The sequence below is a fragment of the Engystomops pustulosus genome, chromosome 2 (genome assembly GCF_040894005.1).
Source record: "Engystomops pustulosus chromosome 2, aEngPut4.maternal, whole genome shotgun sequence".
NCBI classification, from domain to species: domain Eukaryota; kingdom Metazoa; phylum Chordata; class Amphibia; order Anura; family Leptodactylidae; genus Engystomops; species Engystomops pustulosus.
The window spans coordinates 48,476,983-48,496,342 of NC_092412.1; the positions used below are offsets into that span (position 1 = coordinate 48,476,983).

The 19,360-nt window shown below is 40.6% G+C and overlaps 1 protein-coding gene and 1 long non-coding RNA gene across 5 annotated transcripts in view; one reads left to right on the forward strand and one right to left on the reverse strand.

Moving 5' to 3' along the window:
• Positions 1-11,303, forward strand: part of LOC140117613 (uncharacterized) — an 81,168-nt gene extending 69,865 nt beyond the window's left edge. For all 4 annotated transcript variants that reach the window (XR_011853043.1, XR_011853044.1, XR_011853042.1 and 1 more), the window contains 2 exons: positions 10,237-10,289; positions 10,662-11,303. This is a non-coding gene — a long non-coding RNA (uncharacterized lncRNA). The remainder of the gene's footprint in view (positions 1-10,236; positions 10,290-10,661) is intronic.
• Positions 11,304-11,957: 654 nt separating this feature from the next.
• KCNRG (potassium channel regulator) lies at positions 11,958-13,951 on the reverse strand. The gene is made up of 2 exons (XM_072134503.1): positions 13,305-13,951; positions 11,958-12,215 (listed from the first exon to the last, which is right to left on the reverse strand). The coding sequence occupies exons 1-2, from the start codon at positions 13,883-13,885 to the stop codon at positions 11,963-11,965; spliced, it is 834 nt and encodes a 277-aa protein (XP_071990604.1). The 5' UTR covers positions 13,886-13,951; the 3' UTR covers positions 11,958-11,962.
• Positions 13,952-19,360: the final 5,409 nt, after the last annotated feature.

The following is a 19,360-nucleotide window of genomic DNA, read 5'->3' on the forward strand; positions in this document are numbered from 1 at the left end:
TAGTTAGAAAGCCAACATGTATGTACATTCCCTGTACCTTCTATGACACTGTCTTGGGATGCCGGAGTACTGATATGTGTTGTGAGTTCTGAAACTCTTGTGTCATATTTGTAGCTGTTACCTTTTTTTTTTTTTTTTTTTCTCCCCCCATACAGTTTCCTTCACTGTGTGTTGTAGGATAAGATCTGCACTATGCTTTGTGAGGGATAGTGAGTCTGTCTGTCCGAACTTAAACTGAGATCTACTGCTGCACTCGATTCATGGCTAGAATCTGCAGGGTTGTTGCTGGAAGTGTCACAATACTATACAGATAGCCTCCAGCCTTCATCCTGTTATCTGACGATGGTTCATGAATATGCTGTACATTTTCTACCCAGTAACCTATCCATCAGGGTCACCAACACTGCCGCACCCAGGAGAAGCACCTCCACCTCTCATCAACTAATGATTTGTCCTTTTACTTAGGGCTTCAGTAGTAAAAAATGAAATAAAAAAAAATGCATTGATCAAAGTTGAAATTCTGACAGCGGCACCTTAGAGTGGGCAGCCATAGGCATGTATGTTGCTCTTGGCATGTGTAGTAGGAAGCAGTATTTTCACAATACATTGCAGTGCATTGGATGAGCTATCAGACCCCATACTGTGTAAATCTGTGACTGAAAGATATTAACATTTGTAAACTCGACACATTTTTCATTGAAACAAATCATAACCGTATTTGGTATCATTATGTCCAAGAAATCCCATTCTATTAAAATATAAAAATTATCCTACACAGGAAATGTCCTTGGGGAAGGGGGGGGGTGTCCAAAAACCTTCATTTTTCCAATGTTTCCAAAAGTGTAAAAATTTTCATTTATATATTGTTCTAATAAAACCAATATAAATGTAACTCCATATAATGCTGGCCTTAAAGAAAGGGGATGTGTCATTCAGCTCAACTGGTTCTCTTAAGGGAAAATAAAAGTTATGGCTTTCCGAAAAGGGACTGAGTAATGGATGCAGAAACAGAAGGCCCGTAGGGGTTAAATGTAGTTTTTTTTTTTTTATTATTTTTGATTTAAGAAAGCTTATTGTTGGTAAAGTTTCAAAAAAAAAGGGAGAAAACTACAACTTAAGTGGATTTCGGAGACAAATATACTCAAAATTCCCATAAATATATGGAGTTTAAAAACGGCACCTCACAAAAGTTTCTAAATTGTACTTGTGAAGTTTAAAACCCTACTTTACAGGAATTACATTTTTAAAGTTTTAAATCTCCTCCATTTACATGTTCTGTTAGTCTTAAGTTTCATAAGGGGTTAATAGTAAAAAATAACTTTTTCAATTCACTCCAATACGATTATGCTGAAGTACATTACTGCTGCTGCCTATGAATAGACATAGGCCAGTTTAGACGGCACTGGAGATCTAATAGTCTGCACCCCTGATGGCAGTGAAGAAGGGGGGGGGCACTGTGGCATCTAAGGGCTGTTCTGTTTGCAGACAGGACTATGACACCTTAACAGTAATAACCCATTACTGTGTCTATCGTAGTGTACCACAATAACTTCAGGGGGAGAGATTGCTTAGGGCATCACACAGCAGCTGGCACTCCAGTGAAGGTACCCAGGTCTGTCTGTAACCAGCTTCATATAGGCAGTGCCAGAGACTTGGTATAAGAGAATTCCTTCTGACAGTATAATACACTGCACTGCGTAAGTAATGAAGTGTATTGTAAAAAAAAAAAAAAAAATTTTTTTTTTTAACACAAGAGTGCCCACCAGACACAAAAGTAAAAGTACAGACATTTGGGTTCTTGCACACCTGTACCAACCCAGGCTAGGTAATGCCCCAATTTAAATTTTTATAATTATCATTTTTTTTGTATGATAGAAAAGTTTAAAAAATAAAAAATAACAATGTTAAGGGAATTGAAAAGAGATGATGCGAAAAAAAAAGTTTTGTGTAAGTGTAGCACTTTAAAAAAAATCTTGGGTTAATATGATGCAGCAATAACGGTTTATTTTTTTTTTCCTTTTTTTTTTGTGTGTGGTAAATGCAACGTAATCTTATTATCAGAAACAGATGGATATACACCTAATAAAATAAAAATCTGCCAATCTAGATTTATCATATACACCCTCTGTACAAAAAGGGTTAATAAACCTATGCATCATACCTCTACATTGACAGATAAATATATATAATATTTTTATCTGTCTATATCGCTTGTAGAAGATATTGGTGGAGGGGAGACCCCAGAGAAATGGCTTGGTCATTAAGGTGGCACTCAACAGCTGTGGTAGTAAGAGGTTAAAGAAAACTAATCCCACAATTTGTGAATCCAGTCTACAGCAGTGCCATGCTTATCATGCAAGTTCATGTTGATTTATAAATTTAGTTTTGTCTTGGACAATGAAATTTTGACACGTTATAGCACCTGCACCTGTGTGGGCAACCCACATCTTAATAGGTGCATGGCATGGATAGTTTTTACCTCTATTTTAGGTTGTACAAAAACTAGTATTGATTCTCAGTGGGGGTTCTCTTCTATACATTTCTATATATGTGTGTATATATATTTCTATCTATATCTTGAGCCTCTGTATCTCATGTCTATGGGTAATGCCTTCTTTTCTACTTAACAATTATTAGTATGTAATCTCTTCCCCTGGAGTATGATTCTGTGTTATGGGGCAGGTTTATTTTTAAATATATATATTTTTTTTATTTTGACAATGATGAAATATGTTTACATGTCGGATTTTACAGCCAGAATTAATTTTTAATGCAGATTTTGATCCTCCATCAGTTTAATATCAATTTTAGCACACAATACTTATGGAAAAGGGTCATTTTTGCTTTTTTTTCTGCTACCTAAAAAATCTGCTGCTTTAGGATTATGAACTTTTTTCTTTCATATTTCATTGCTCCAAATATATTTATATCTTACTGTCAACCTGTTTTTCTAAAAAAAAAAATATTAAAATTATATATTTATTTAAAGGTCAGAGCTGTGTACTGCATATGACACACATGCTCCTCATAGGACAGTAACCAGTTTGTGCTGAGATGCTTTCTGCAGTTTTGTATGTAGTGGTCACTTCTTTCATAAGTTTTCTATAATGAAAACCCAGTGAGGTGTTTGTTAGGCTCATTCTGCTTCTGTAGTCAGGTTTCATATCCTGTTGCTTTCTATCATGGAGCTTGTGTGCTAGTTGCACATATCAGTAATAATTTGTGGTTCAGGTCTATAATGTTATGAGGGATAGATTCTCCTTTGTATGATATCATGAATACATCGTGTACTAGATTTCTCTACATGCTGACTGCTCGCACATCATGTGACCCTCTAATAACTCCTTAAGTTTCAACATTTAAAGGGTCTGTATAACAATATAGTTTGTATAGTTCTGGGCAATGTTTTCTTGAAACTGCACATGTAGTTCCTCTGTAATTCCCCATGGAACTGTATGAACACAGTGAAAACTGGGTGTTATGCTTCTCTTATATTTCTGTTGCTACATTTTCTGTAACCCTTCCGCCCCCTTATTGTGGCAGATTTGCAGTAAGTTGTATGTAGGTGACTGGGGCTAGCACCTGGTTGGGATGTATGGATCTGCTGCCTGTGCACCCTCCCCTCCGCTTGCAGATGGACAGAAGGCACGCCATTTAAAGACGTCCTTTTATGGGCAGCAGATGTCTGGCAAAGAGTCGTGCACTGGACATTGAGGGTCGGGTGTCACAATGGCACAGCAGGCCCCAAACTACTTTCATTGTGCTCCAGGATTCTGCTCCCCTTCTGACTTTCTGGATGGAGCTGCCTGTTGCCAGATGATTCTCAGTCACTTTTTATAGAAGAGGTAACCGTTGTGTTTCTTTTTTTAGTCTCTATCTTTTACTAAAATGACTTGTCATCCTGGTTGTGGGCCAAGGGATGTGACCATTGCTGGTGCTCTCTAAAACAGTTACCACAAATGTTTCCCCATAAAAAGGGAATAATTGGAGCAGATTTCTTCATAGAAATTAATGTTGTTGTGTGAAATCTTTTCCTCCAACCCTGAATTCCCATCTACTGGGGATTACACGTTACACTGCTGTACTATACTGGGATGTGCTGTGAAAACCAGAGAAGAGAAACTTCTTTTTCAGTGATTTCTGCATGTGCCAGTATTGTAGCATATTTTTTTTGCCAATTACACAAACTTTTTTTTTTTTCCCCCTTGCCAGAATGGGTGGTAAAATATTGGCGCAAAGTGAGCTAATAGGCGGTAAAAATGTAAATAGAATCTGCTATAAGGCATTAATACCTCCCATCATGTATTGTATGTGATATAGCATATCAGAGGTGCATTCTACAACCCCTTCAACCTAGACAGATGCACAAAATTTACCATCCTGCATAACAATTGTTTCTGCTCCTTCTGAGTGTATATGTCTATTGTATCTGAATCAGTGTGTTTTTTTTTTTTTTTTTTTTTTTTGTCTGAAAAAAATTAAATTCATAGTTGGAAGAATTGGCCGAACCACACAGCACCACTTCATGGGCCAATTGGGGGCATTTTGTGATGGACAATTCGGTGTAGAAAAAGACACAACACCCCTGGTTTGCACAAATTGTTTTTTTGTTTTTTTTTCCGTTCTCTACCATTTACTTTTCCCCAGGTGGCGAAAGGGCGCATTAATTTTATGTATAAGGGTCTTAAGACAGATTATTTTAAGATTTGTTTATAAATCTGTTCTTATTGATAACTAATATGGGTTAAGTACAAGATGGGTTCCAAAGGTTTGTTCTTAAGTTGAATTTGTATGTATATTTTGTAAATGTAGTTGTAGACAAATTTTTTTTTTTTTTTTTTTCTTTTTTGCCCCGGTGACAATTGGAGTTTCAAAATTTTTTTTGCTGTAATGGGAACAAGGATTATCAATAAAGCTTCATTACAGACACCTTACAGCTGATCATTGCAGCCTGGGACTATAGTAACATCCATAGAGCTTCACCAGAGGCCACAGTGGGCAGAGGGGACAGTCTATAACTAGGAGTCGTCTGTAAGTAGGGTGTCCTTAAGTAGGGGACCGCCTGTGTTTGTGTGTGTGTGTGTATATTATGCAATATATAGGGTGCTGTGTGCACTGCCAGGTATGAATGGTTTTAGAACTAAAATAAGTCTTCATATGATTCATTAATAAAATATGAATCTGAAATCCAGATAACCCAAATATTCTGATGGTGTTAGGGAGGTCACCCCTCTAACCGGTGTTGGTGTCCTTGCAGTGTTGTGGTTAGTAAAAGTATTGTGGTGGCACCATCTCTGCACTGTTGTAGTAGCAGGAACTACAGTAGTATGGTGCAGAAGGGGTTAACTGCATTATTATGATTATATTTTTGCTTCCATAATTATGATCTTATGGTCATAATTTAGATTATACAATTTGTTATAAATCAGAAAAGTTAGTTCAAAATAATATTTAGCACATTACGATCATCTCACACATACTATTACGAGAGAATAGGTTTTAGTTTTCTGTTTCAGCTGCTGGTTCTAACCCTCGCTGAACACTAGGAGAAAGCAGCACAAGCTGCAAGTTTCTGCTTCTTAGATGTTCCACATCATAATCTGCAGAGATGATAATTTATCTGGTGGGAAAAAAATTACATAATTTGATTTTTTTAATATATTAATTATTATTTTTTTTTTTTACGTGTGTGTATGTCTGTCCCAGTCCATATTTGCGGAAAAAAAATGTATACGTAGATAGGAATTTGTAATATATATTTTTTTTTTGTAGACTTTTATAAATGCCGTGTATGGGCGTTCCACCAACTTAGAGGGACCCCTTTGCCCACTATGACCTCTGGTGAAGCTCTCTGAATGTTACTTTACTCTCGGGCTACATTGATCAGCTGTGAGGTGTCTGTGTAATCAAGTTTTATTGATAATTCTTGTTCCCATGAAAAATTTTGAAAATCCATTTGTAACCAGGACAAAAAAAATACATTTGTCTGGAACTACACTTGTAAAAATATACTGTTCTGACTTGCAAACAAATTCAACTTAAAGGGGTTTTCAGTCGAAAGAAAACTCTTCAATTTCTAAATCCCCTAGTAATGTTTACACAATAAAGATCATTTTAACCCCTTACTTTACAATTTTTCTCAGTTTTTATTGCTGTTTTAGCTCCTATCACTCCCTAGGCTGCTCAGTGAAAAATCCCAGGGTGTGGGCGCAGCCTCTCTAAGACACATTATGGACCCATCTATTTCTGTGGTGTGACAATTTGGTTATATTATCAGGGTACAGGTGTATATAGACTTCTGAAATTGTACTGACGCACAGAGGCTGACAGACTTTTACACTCTCAGCCCTGCTACATCTCTGTTCTCGGAGATATATGCCTGCCTCCCCCTTCCCCCGGATCACTTGTCTGCCTGGGGTTTGTAGTTTGCAGCTTCTCTCTCCTCACCATCTGCTGTTTTCTGGCAGGATGTTAGTGAGTTTTTGAGCTCCCTGCAGGGGGCGTGGCTAGAGGCACAGATCAGAGAGACAGAAATCTCAGCTCCTCAATCTCACATAAAAATCCAAGATGGCGGTAACGTTAACCCCTTTTTGCAGTGTGTGCCCTGGCTGTCACTCAAGCACTGCCACCACCACAGTGAATGACAGCATAGATCTCCCTGCTGGTCTCACTTTGCACTTGCTTTCTGTCTGATTGGTGGAGCGGTGATCACTTGGGGTATTGAATGGCTAGAAATCCTGGCATTGAACCATTTCTCCTTTTTAGAACTGAAAAAGTATTGAAATTTTGATGCATTGTGCATCTATACAGGGGGCGTAACATACAGGGTGTAACAAAAGGTTAGGATGGTGGAATATCTCCCATAAATACACATTGGATTGAAAAAGTATTAATATACATGTCAAAATTATGCCAGACTTTTAACACCTACCCCCTGGTGTGAGGGGGGCCAATTTGCAATAAAAAAAAATTGGGGTTCTGTTTAGGTATTTTGGATTTCCCAGAAAAAATTACTATGCTTCAATCTACAATTCAAGTTATTTTTATTGACAAATGGCACTGTAATCGCCGAACATCAAAATGGGTAAAAGTGTTCAAATTAGGCATATCTTGAGAAATATACGTCTGATCGGAAAAAAATTAAACAAAAGTATCTGACAAATGGTTCTTAAAAATCTATCAAAATTTGACCCTGTTCTTGGTCTGGTTTCATGTGAGTCCCGGGCCACTTACACATCGGAAAGCCTGATTAACTTTAAGGGGTTGTCCACCTTCAGAAAATAATTGAGTATTGTGTGTAATGAAAAGTTATACAAATTTCCAATATACATTCTGTATCAGTTCCTCACTGTTTGCTTATAGAAATGACAGCAAGCAGAGATCTAGAAGTTTCATGGTTTTCTCTCTGGATAAAAATAACTTGTGCACCTGCGTCCATCACAAGAAGCTTGCTATACAATGACAGCAAGCAGAGATCTAGAAAACGGGAATTGATAGTTTTACAATATACTTTTCATTACACATGGGAAAAGTATATAAATTTGCTGAAAGTGGACAACCCCTTTAAGTCTCCTCTACATTAAGTGCTCGAATTTTGTAACTTTCAGCTTTTAAAAAATATTGCGCACGTCTATTTTAAGATTTTGGATCTGGTATGTATATCAAAATATCTCCTTTTTCAACGTTTTTGCACACCTTTAGTTTTTTTGGGGATTTTATTGATTCATTTTTTTACAGTGCCAACGGTCTCCAAAATTGTAAAAGAGCTATGTCAATTGTGTGTACCCCACCCCCATCCTGGTGGGGGTAGAAGAGCAGACTTTGGTATCATTGTCATTGGATAGATTTTTTTGAAAAATATTTGACACCTATATTTTTTGATCCAATGTGTATTTTGCAAGATTTTGCAGCACAGCGGGCAGATGTTTTGAATTGTGACAGTCGCGGGCCTGCCTGTTACAGCGCACGGACTGTTCTGCATCTGGTCCGTGCGCTGGATCAGGGAGGGCCCGGACCTATCATAATTCAAAATTAGAACGGGACCCCAATCCGCCCCCGTTCCACCCACCTCACACTACTTACCCGCCGTCGACACCCATCACTTTCGCTGACGCAGGCTATGTGACGCGTCTGCTGAGGTCTATGACCCGGCACCTGACCTGCAGACGCGTCATCAGCCGTCGCCTCCGCCGGATCCCCTGATGAGAGGCAGCATGAAGAGGAGCGGGATAAGGTAAGAATTATGTTTTTTATTTAGCTTAAATATATAGGGCCCTGTTTGGTGGTGGGGGACGTTATTTATGGCTACTGGGGGGGCGGCAGGACAGTAATTATAGCTACTGGGGGGGGGCAGGACAGTAATTATAGCTACTGGGGGGGGGCAGGACAGTAATTATAGCTACTGGGGGTGGCAGGACAGTAATTATAGCTACTGGGGGGGGCAGGACAGTAATTATAGCTACTGGGGGGGGCAGGACAGTAATTATAGCTACTGGGGGGGGCAGGACAGTAATTATAGCTACTGGGGGGGGCAGGACAGTAATTATAGCTACTGGGGGGGGGCAGGACATTAATTATAGATACTGGGGGGGGCAGGACAGTAATTATAGCTACTGGGGGGGCAGGACAGTAATTATAGCTACTGGGGGGGGCAGGACAGTAATTATAGCTACTGGGGGGGCAGGACAGTAATTATAGCTACTGGGGGGGGCAGGACAGTAATTATAGCTACTGGGGGGGCAGGACAGTAATTATAGCTACTGGGGGGGCAGGACAGTAATTATAGCTACTGGGGGGGGCAGGACAGTAATTATAGCTACTGGGGGGGGCAGGACAGTAATTATAGCTACTGGGGGGGGGGCATAATTTTAATTTTTTTACCGGTGTTTTGTATGCGTTGGAAAAGGGGTAGTCTTATACGGCGAATATATTTTAAACTCTATATTTTAACAGGAAAGTAGGGGGGTCGTCTTATACGCCGGAATATACGGTACTTCATTGCTTCTGAATAGGAGATCCCTAAGTGAATAAAGTTCTCCATTATAATATTTCTTTGATTGGTGTTCTGCTTCTCTGTTTTACATTTGTCTCATGGGGTCTGTCAAACCTCTAGTGGAGTCATTTTTTTTTTCCCTACATTTTGCATATTGTCCTTTTTTGGAACCAAAAAGAACCCCCAAATCATCAATCTCTGGAGGAGGGGGAAGGGAGGTTCGCACAAGTGAAAACAGTCACTGTATTTGAAGCCTGTAGATGAAATACCATTTTGATAACTTTGTATGTCGTCTCTTTAACCACAATATGATTTGCAGCTTTGCAGTAAATGCCGGCTGGATCTTGCTGTGTTGTAGCACCAGCGCTCACTGCCTTCATGTATCTGCTCACGGCTGTGGCTGGAGACCAGATTTATGACTACAAATGAGATTTATGTTGGAGTTTAGTTCTGGTTTTCTTATCTTGGATTAGACTGGCTCTAGGTCATATGACCAAGCGGCTCCACATACAGAATGAAGCATTTCCCAACACTACATAGACATACAGTGGCATCCATGTCTCCTATATATTTATAATGCCCTCCACACTGTGGGTTTTGGTTTCATTGGATCCTCATTATGGAATAACACATCAGATCACCTTATTTATTAAAAAAAGACATGGTGATGCATCCCAGCCCGGGTCCATGTGCTTAACCTCATACATTTTATGTAAACATATAAGGGACAATTGTAAGGTCACATTTATTTTATATGAGGAACAATCTGCTCACCAAACACCTGTTTATATAGATTTACTAATGTACTGTACGTGATGACCTGCACAAACACTGCCATGAATATCAAAACCAAATAATCCATATATTTTCTTACTTTGTTCTTACTGTATAGACCCTTGCTCATATATCTATATCTATCTCTACATCTTTTTCAAATAGTGAAATATTCATAATCTGCTGTATGGAGTACACATAGGTGTTCTCATAATTATTATTTTTAATTGCCCTCTGTGCTGTGCCACTGGGGCAGAACAAGGTGTGTTATACTGCATATAGAGCCCAGCCATATAATCCTCCATATAGCTGCTGATGTGGATCCTGAGGATTGTCGGCCCATATTTATCAAACATCTGTGACTTGCACTAAGTTTTGGAATTGCAGCAATTTTGAACATAACTATATTTCAATTTAATACATTGTAGTCCATCTTATCATATTAATGATTTATATTTTGTACTTAACAGGTTGGAATTCTACGCAATAACACTACAAGGAACAGATGGGCTTCACTGATGGAGTAAGTGACACCTTGGGGTTGGAGGACAGTAAAAGGGGTGTTCTAGCCCTGACCATGGATGGGGTGAGGAGGAGTTTGTATGGAGGTTTGGTAACTCTTGTAGTTGTGTGGAGCAGCAGGTACTTGCTCAGTTTCCCACCCCTATAACATACAGTAGTTTGAGTATACAGTGAGAGCACATACAATTTCCCTACATTTTATGGTTTACAGTGTATGATGGAGGCACTGAAATGTTGATGGTATAGAACATTGTTTAGGGTCAGTGGGTTTGCCTGATGGCTCCGATGTCCTGCCATTACTAAGATTGTGAACCAGGATGATATGTAGGCTTGAGCCTTTGTAAGATGGTAAATATGTTTTTCTCTTTTACAGATCATGAAAACATGAAGTCAGGTGTGAAGTAAGGATCCAGTCTGTGTACATGTAAAGTGTTGAAGACCTGGCCATGAATCCACCTTGCTGTACAGTAGCAGCACATAATGGTTTGTGGATTACACAGAGATGCAGGCCATATTGTGCTGCCGCCAAAACACAAGGGCTGCATCCTTCCAGAGAAGAAGTCATCAGCGTCTGTCACTGAAAATGTCAGCAGTGCCTTAGCAGCACGTAAATATTGGAGTTCACTTGTCACATCCTTCCAATATTAACAGTGCTGCTAGAGTAAGGCTAACCATTACCCCGCTTCAAGAAGGGCGCTAGCAAGTGGATGCATTTCTTGTGCCAAACACTTATGTCTCTTGCTTATAGCGCTTTCCATTGGGTACTGTATTAATGTATTTGCTGCTCCTGTGTCTAGAGGAGACCATGCATATGATAGTCATGGGGGACATAGTAAGGCAGCGCTACTGCACTCCCTCTTCTAATGGGGGCAGAAAGGTAAGTGGAGAGAACAGAAATGACAAGGCAAACTCCAGTATAACTGTTCAGAAGAGAATATTTGTAATGTAACTGGAGAGGGGGTTAAACTCCCAAATTATACTTGATATTTCCTAAAATAAAGTCTCATTAATCATCTCCTATGGTGTTTTGGTTTTTCCCCATGACTTTTTCTCTCATGGGTTTTTTTTTTAAGAATTAAAAACGGTACAATTTACTATAATATAAATCATGGAGGTGGCATAGTCTCAATAAGGAAGTGGAAGTGCTGCCCCTGCTACGTCATAAAACATATATTCTGAAAAGGATGGATATATATATATTATGGTATCAAAGATGTTTTCCAGGAATTCTAGAAGACCCTGTGGAGGCAGAGATGGAGGGGGGAGGGTCTTGCCCTTCTCTGGCTCCTGTGTTTCTCTGTTCTTGGGCCAGGGGGTTTGCAGGACTTGCATCGCGGATATCACTACCTCTATGACACGAGACGTCCCAAGGTCTGGGGGGCCGGTTACTTGGCAAAGCTGGTGCTGTGACCTTCCTGGATTTTCTATTTGGCCAGAAGTTCTGGAGCGAGCCAGAGTGTTTGCCCCCATGGTGATAGTGGAAAACCATATAGGTGTCCATATGTGATTGTGAATATCAGATTAAAGTGCTCACTTCAGGTATACCCTGCTGATCTGCGGTTTATATAATTAGTTCTGGTTTTGCAGGTTTATTTGTAGTTTGAGGTGGTTTAGTTTGGCTGTCACTGGAGCAGGGAAAACCACTTCTTTTCAGTGCTGAGGAGATGAATCATTTTATCTTTTTTTATTTGATTTCACAGGTTTGGTCTGGATGGTTATGCTTTTTTCTGGTTTGGGATTCTCTGTGATGGTCAGGACTTCTGGTCTTTTTTTCCTTTGAAATGTGTAGCACTCGACTTTCTCTTCTGCTGACACTGCTCTGGTGCTCACCAGACTGAAGCCTTCTCTGAGCAGGATATCCAGCAGTAGTCCAAGCACATTGGTTCCATTTAGTAGTTTCCGCTGGTCTGGTTTTATGGAGACATACCTGTGGCAAGCAGTATGGAGCTGCTGTTAGTGTTCATAGAAATCTGACTACATTCTTGTAAAGGGTCTGCTTTACATCCTTCTATGCCCTACTCCGCTCATCCTGTTCTATAACATGCTGCCTGCAGTGATGATCCTATGTACAGTCTGCTCTGCTCCTCCTGCTCTATAACATGCTGCCTGCAGTGATGATCCTATGTACAATCTGCTCTGCTCCTCCTGCTCTATAACATGCTTCCTGCAGTGACGATCCTATGTACAGTCTGCTCTGCTCCTCCTGCTCTATAACATGCTGCCTTCAGTGATGATCCTATGTACAGTCTGCTCTGCCATTGCTGCCTTCAGAAAGGACACTATGGGTGAGATTTATCAGAAGTGGCTGCTATGGGCAACTAGAACCAGACAGAACACAATCAGAGCTCAGCTTTATTTTAAAAAAACTAGAATATTTCTTCTTGAAATCTCCCACTATCTGTCCATCCTGCTCAGCTCCTCCTGTTCTATAATATGCTGCCTGCATAAAGGACACGCTGTGCAATCTGCTAAACTCCTACTTCTCTATAACACTATGGCCATAAGTTTAGTGTTTTGCATGTAAACAAAATGCATGAAGGGAGATGTATAAATGGTGTCGGTGATTAGACCAGTGCAGATTATGGCACCTCAGTTGTATTCTACTGCCGATAAGTTGTGGATGATCTACCTAGGGTAGTTTAGAACTGTAGCGTCTAATTTAGACCTAGTTGGCCTAGTTTACATATGAATATTCTGGTGCCCTGGTAAGACCACCGCCCCTTTCTGACACCAAGCTACTTTTCGGACAAGTCAGAAAACACGATAATGCTGGTAACACTAGAATTCTGGTGTATACAGGTTAAAAAAAAATGTACCCCATGGTTCTCCTTACCAATCACATACATTACATTTGAAATGCTTAAGTAATTGGGCCAAGCCTCTCTGTTCTAAATGCAATCCAACCGGACCGTGTAATGGCACCTCTGCAGGAGTATGGAGAATAAAAGGCCTTGTATCACTAAGCATTCTGGGAATATGCATATGTTTTTTTAGGGTGGGATAATGAAAACTTTACCTGGCCCCAAGTTGGTCTCCTGCTGAGTAGTCAGTACCACACTGGAACAGCAGGTCATGATGTGATGGTCTTTGTAGAGGGACTGGAGCCAGAGGTTTCTGTGCACCATGTGGGAAGCTCCAGCCATGAACTCCTACAGGTTGCTCTATATAAATTACAATGCGATCTGCCAGAGCTTCAATGGTGCTGTTACACGAACAGAAAATGCGGAAAAAAGCATGATTTTCCTGAAGTAAAAAACGCACTTCTAAAATTTCCATTCTGGGCCGATAGTAACTCTCCTGACCCAACTTCTCAGCCAAGGATGGCATCTGGTAGAACTCTGCTTCCCGCTGAAGCCTTTCATAATCTGAGAAGTCTGAAGGTAACGTCAGCTGGGAGGTCCTGAGGTAATCCAATATGTAGCTGAACAGGGCTCCGTCCCGATCCACAAAGTATTGGCCATTGACTATCCTGATGTCCGGATCGCTGCCGTCCAGCATGCGTGCCAGCCTCGACTCCGGGAGTCTTAGAAGGGTGGATGTCATTGTGCTGAACTTCATGCCCCCCACATTGAGTGTGATCACGTCTGGGTTACTCATACTGGAGCTCTCTGCAGTTTTACAAAGTTCGCACTAAGCTTCCAGCAAGCTTCAATGAAGCCTGGGCCCGTCCCTAGCAACCAAAAACTAAACAGTGTCCTCTAGTTACCTGGGAACGTCCCTACAAGAGTCGGTGTAAGCCTTGTATGCAAATCAGAGGGAAGAACTTGTATTGTTAGACTCCTATGCACTCATCCAGGTGAAAATCTGCAGTGAATCCACATGGAATACATTTGGAATAATGAAGCTGAATTTTGGTAAAAAAAAAATTAAGAAAATTGTCTGCTTTTATGTTAATGTTAATCCCATCTTCCCCTAAGATTTCTGGGTAAATATGAATTTCCAATACGTTTTGAGGTTTCTTGTGGTTTTCAAAATCTCTGCTTGCGGTTATTGCTGTTTTATTTATGGACACACACACACACGTATGTTAAGACAAAGCTGGGTTAACTACTGAAAGTACCCTAGTATTTGCGTACACGAAAGGGGTGTCAACCACAGAACTTAGGCAACAGTAAAGGGATATTCTCATAAAGCCAACAAAATAACACATTCTCTAATTTACTGTTAACAACAAAAATAAAGCATTTCACAGATATAACTCCAAACTGTCTCTATCACTCCTGGTGTTAACAATTTTGGTTGACCCTGGATACGACCCTAAATCTTCTGACTGGTTGGATTCTTCTCATGAATAGCTTCTTGTGTCTGCACACTACAGTGCTCTCTGCTTCCTGCCACGACCCCCTGCAGTACAAGACCAGCTCAGGCACAAGCAAGCAGCAGTGTGCAGAGGCTTAAAGGGCATTTACTTCCAGGATGAAGGACTGCAAATAAGCCTCAGGGGCTCCATAGGTGTTAATGGAGCCTGTAGCCGCTCAGGCTCATTTCCAATACAGTCTGTCTTCCTGGAGGTAAATGTCCTTTAACCCCTTAGCGCTCCGTGGCGGGAAACACGGTGTGCTGGCTGTAACACCCACGATCGGAGTGGGCTCCGATCACGGGTCTGTAACCTGTTAAATGCAGCGGTCGTTTTCGGGGGGGGGGGCGCCGATCGCTGCTATGGAAGTGCCCGGTCCGATCTGTTCCCCAGCACTGCCTGCAGGCACTGCCAGTAAGATGGCGCCTGTGACGTCAACTTACGGGCACAGTGCCAGCCTATGCAAGTGCATAGGCTAACACTGATAATACCCTGCAATACATTAGTATTGCAGGATATTATCATGAACAAGCAATCAGATGATTACTTGTTCATGTCCCATGGTGGAAAAAGTGAAAAAAAAATTTTTTTATTCAATATAATGTAAAGTCATAAATCAATAATGGGGCCCATAAGCCCCATAACCTATAAAGAGACCTATATCCCCAAAAAAGTCTAAAACATAACACAAACCCCACATATATAGCATGACCGCGTCCGTAACAACCCGTAGAATAAAAGTAAATCTTTATTGAACCCGTACGATGAACGCCATTAAAAAAAAAAAAACTGTTGAAACCCACCATCATTTTTACCTATTCAATCTTACAAAAAATGCAATAAAAAGTGATAAAAACATATGTACTCCAGAATGATACCGGTGCAAAGTACAACATGTCCCAAAAAAAACAAGCCATTAACCAGCTCCGTAGTCCAAAAAAAAAAGTCAAAATGTTAGGCCACTTGGAAGACGCAATGCAAAAATGATAGATTTTTCCCCACATTATGGTTTTATTTGACAAATTTAGTAAAATGTAAGAAAATATATTCAAGTCTGGTATCCCCGAAATCGTATAGACCCGTAGAATAAAGGTAACATGATTATTAGGCTAAACGGTGAACACGAAAAAAAAAAAGTAAAAAATCCAGTACATAATTGATGCTTTTCTACCCCTGCCCTCAAAAACGAGTTCCTAAATTTTCAACAATAGGAGATACCAACCCCAAAATGGCAACACTGGAAAAAGCATCTCGTCCCGCAAAAAAAAAAACGTCATATGGCCCCAATAATGGAAAAGCGAAAATTTTATACCCCAAAAAAAGAGCCAATGAGAAAACCACAATCCTAGCAGCTGCAGGGTGCTCCTTCCCTTCTGTGCCTCGCTGTGCCCCCATAACACAAGTAACGGCCACATGGGGGATCTCTGTACTTGGGAGAAATTGCATAACAAATTGTATGGTGGGTTTTCTCTTTTTTATTTTTTGGAAATGTGTAAATTTTAGGGCTAAATGAACCTATTACCGGCACAATTTGACCATTCTAAATTTCACCTCCATTTTGTTTCAATTACTATGAAGATCTCAAGGGGTTAACAATCTTCCTAAAAGCTGTTTGATAGCTTGAGGGGTGCAGATTTGAAAATGGGTTGATTATATAGGGGGGGGGTTCCTCCTCCCTTCTTCAACCACGTTTTGTGCTCACCTTGACTGGATCCCAGGCATGTGAATAAGCCCTTTTGCTGATGCAGCAGACAGCTGTATAGTTCTGTGCAAAAGTTTTAGACAGATGTAGAAAAGTACCTGTAAAGAATGAATGCTCCAAAAAAAAAAAGTTAATAGAAGTTTTAAATATGTATTCTACTAGACAATGCCCCTAAACCTACAGCCTATATAATAATACTATCTAAGTGCACCCCTCTCATTGCTCCCCAGCTGACTCAAGACGTGGCAGACTTTGTATATCGAGTGCACTGCTGGTATGCAAGCTATGATAAATCTCCCTATGGAGTCCTGGAAGTTATGATTTGACCCCCACAGAACCCAAGGTTGATCTAGTCTGTCTGGGATAATATGAAGCCTATAAGCAAGCCTAAATCCTGGGATAATGATGATTCTTTAAGATGTTTGGAACAACCTCCCTGCCGAGTTCCTTCAATACTTTACTTACTGTTACACCAAATATTAATCCGTATAAGATTTCTCTAATATTTTGGGAAAAATATTGTGGGGAAAAACCCTGCTACACAATTCTGTGTATGTCTGACCACCTATTTCTATGACTGCATAGGACAGGAGGTGTACTACGTCCCCGCATTGTCCTGATGACATCTTCCCTGAACTCTTCCTTCCAGTCCAGTTGCTTGTTAGCGGCGAGATTCTCTGAGACTGCATTTTACATGTAAATAATATCTTGTGAGCAGAGCTGCTGTTCCTTGGCCAGCGTTCCCTAATCCACTGAATGCAGCTCACACCATTCCTGAGTGGTGCAAGCGCCAAATATTTCCACTATGATAAGCGGACTGGGATACATTACAAATGTGCAGCTTCATATTTGCTTGTATTTTTGGAATGTTTTAGTAAGCTTTTTTTATATATATATGGTTATTGTGATCTGAACCATAAAACAGAAATTTGATGAAGATGAGATCAAAGGTTAACCCCTTCTTCTCCCTACCACAAATTATACAACAATTTATAAAAAAGGAAAACCCTAGCATTCATTTATATTTGACCATGTGGAGGATCATGCTCGATGGGGTGCAGGATCGGCACTTACACTTCTCAGCATTGGATTGGTGTGAATCTTGGTGATGTCATCAACATGGCAGCCAATCATAGTGGTCAATAGGAAAGTGCTGCAGTAACGGAATTTCCTGGACTACATCCCAACATTTGGGGCTCCTGACTCTTCCCTGTTTCGGAGCCACTTTACTGCAACAAAGAAAACTCCCAGAGCTCCATTAGGACTCGGATACTGAGAACCAACATGAGAGGCTTTGGCTCATGTCCATAGAAGCATAAGTGGCCTAAGAGGCTTCGTACAGTCTATACCTGAAGGCAGATACTGATACCACAATATGGAGGCGGACTCTGTTTTCCAATGATCTGTCATTTCACAGAAAAGTCCGTTTTTATCTTTATGCAAATTAGTGTCACGTTGCACCAGGATTGGGGCTCTGTCAGTTGGTACCCGCCTTCTGCTTCCTATGCTACCCACCTCCAACCAGCCGCACACCATTATTACAACCAATAACATCCCTTGCAGAAAGGAGTTTTGGAAAGAAGAGAACTAGGGCACATACAGCAAAGGTCTACTTTACATAAATATGGAAACTGAATTTCCTCTAAAATGAAAGATGGCTTGAAAACAAAAAAGGTAAATCTGGAAACTTCTAATATGGCCTACACAATGTTGTGGGTGGGGTCTTAGGACCCTTATACACTAGCGAATGCAGAAATCTGGTGTGAAGAGAAGCAATTTTTACGTGTCAAGTTCTGTTTTGTAGCAGGTGACTGTGCCCCTAATACTGTCCCACATCTTGCTGAAGATGGTGCTGCCTGAGGCAAGAGGCTCAACTTTCTTAATGGCTGGTGCACCCCTGCAAATGCTGATAACTGGACCTGAACTAATATGCTGAGTTCAGTTCTGGTGTCATCATTCGGGCCAGACATTCTAGCCAGCAAAGACTTTGGGTTGGTGGCATCACACTCGCTAGTGTGAACAGGGCCTTACTTGGTAGGTGGTAGACGCCATTTAAACTGATCTGTAGTGAAAATAATCAAGCAGTCTAAAAGTAAGAATATTCTTAGTTGCCCATGGGCAACATTGGGGCAGCTTTATAAATCTGCCCCAATGTTTCCCCTTTCAGTCTTGTAATGAAATTCTTGTATATGTTTATTTTTATACATTTTAACGTCTTTTATCCAACCTAGACCCTACTACTACTAAGAATCGAGGGGCACTGAGCAGTCGTACAACGTTCTAGAATTCCGGGAGATTTTCTGGATAGATGTGTGTTCCAGATGTGTAGCACTTTAATCATCCAATGTGTACGAACATATCAAATTTGACTATATTATAAAATATTCTATATCTACTTTTCTTACTTCTCTTGAGTGCGCCAACCACTGTAGTTTTCAGACCATCGCTAAACGAAAACGTGACAGAAACCCCCACAAAACGGCTGGTAAATTAGCAGTGGAAAGACTGAGTGTAGTTGTAATAAATGAGAATGCAGACATGAAGTCTAGGAAAACATCGGCCCATATGACCACTTCTTTATCTCACAGCACTTTTACGTACGTACAGTATGTGTAAATGTTATAGGCGACTGTTTGTAGGTTTTTACGAGTTTTGTAGTTTAGGGTTAGTGCTCCTTTAAGTAGTCCTAGTAGATCTATTTATAGTTAATTAAAACCATGACTGCAATGTAATTACAGCTGCCAGGAGGCAACCTGTCTAACAGGCTCCGCTACTTACTGACTGCGCAGTATGTGTGCCCTCTTATGACAGATCACATCCCCGCGCTAATCATCCTTAGGACTGCGAGCTCGGCTTTATGGAGGGGAATCCTCCTCCCAATCCTTTTCCCGGTAAACTATATTCATGTGACTCAGTAAGACGAGCCCCCACTGGTGACTAAAATCAGATGAGTGCTGAGCCCCCTTGGCTCTGAGTAGTGCACAGCCCCATAGTACCTCTGCAGTGTTCGCCCAAAGGAACACAAAGCAAGGCTGAGCCCCACTAGGGTTAGTTGAGTACTAAGGGGCACAAG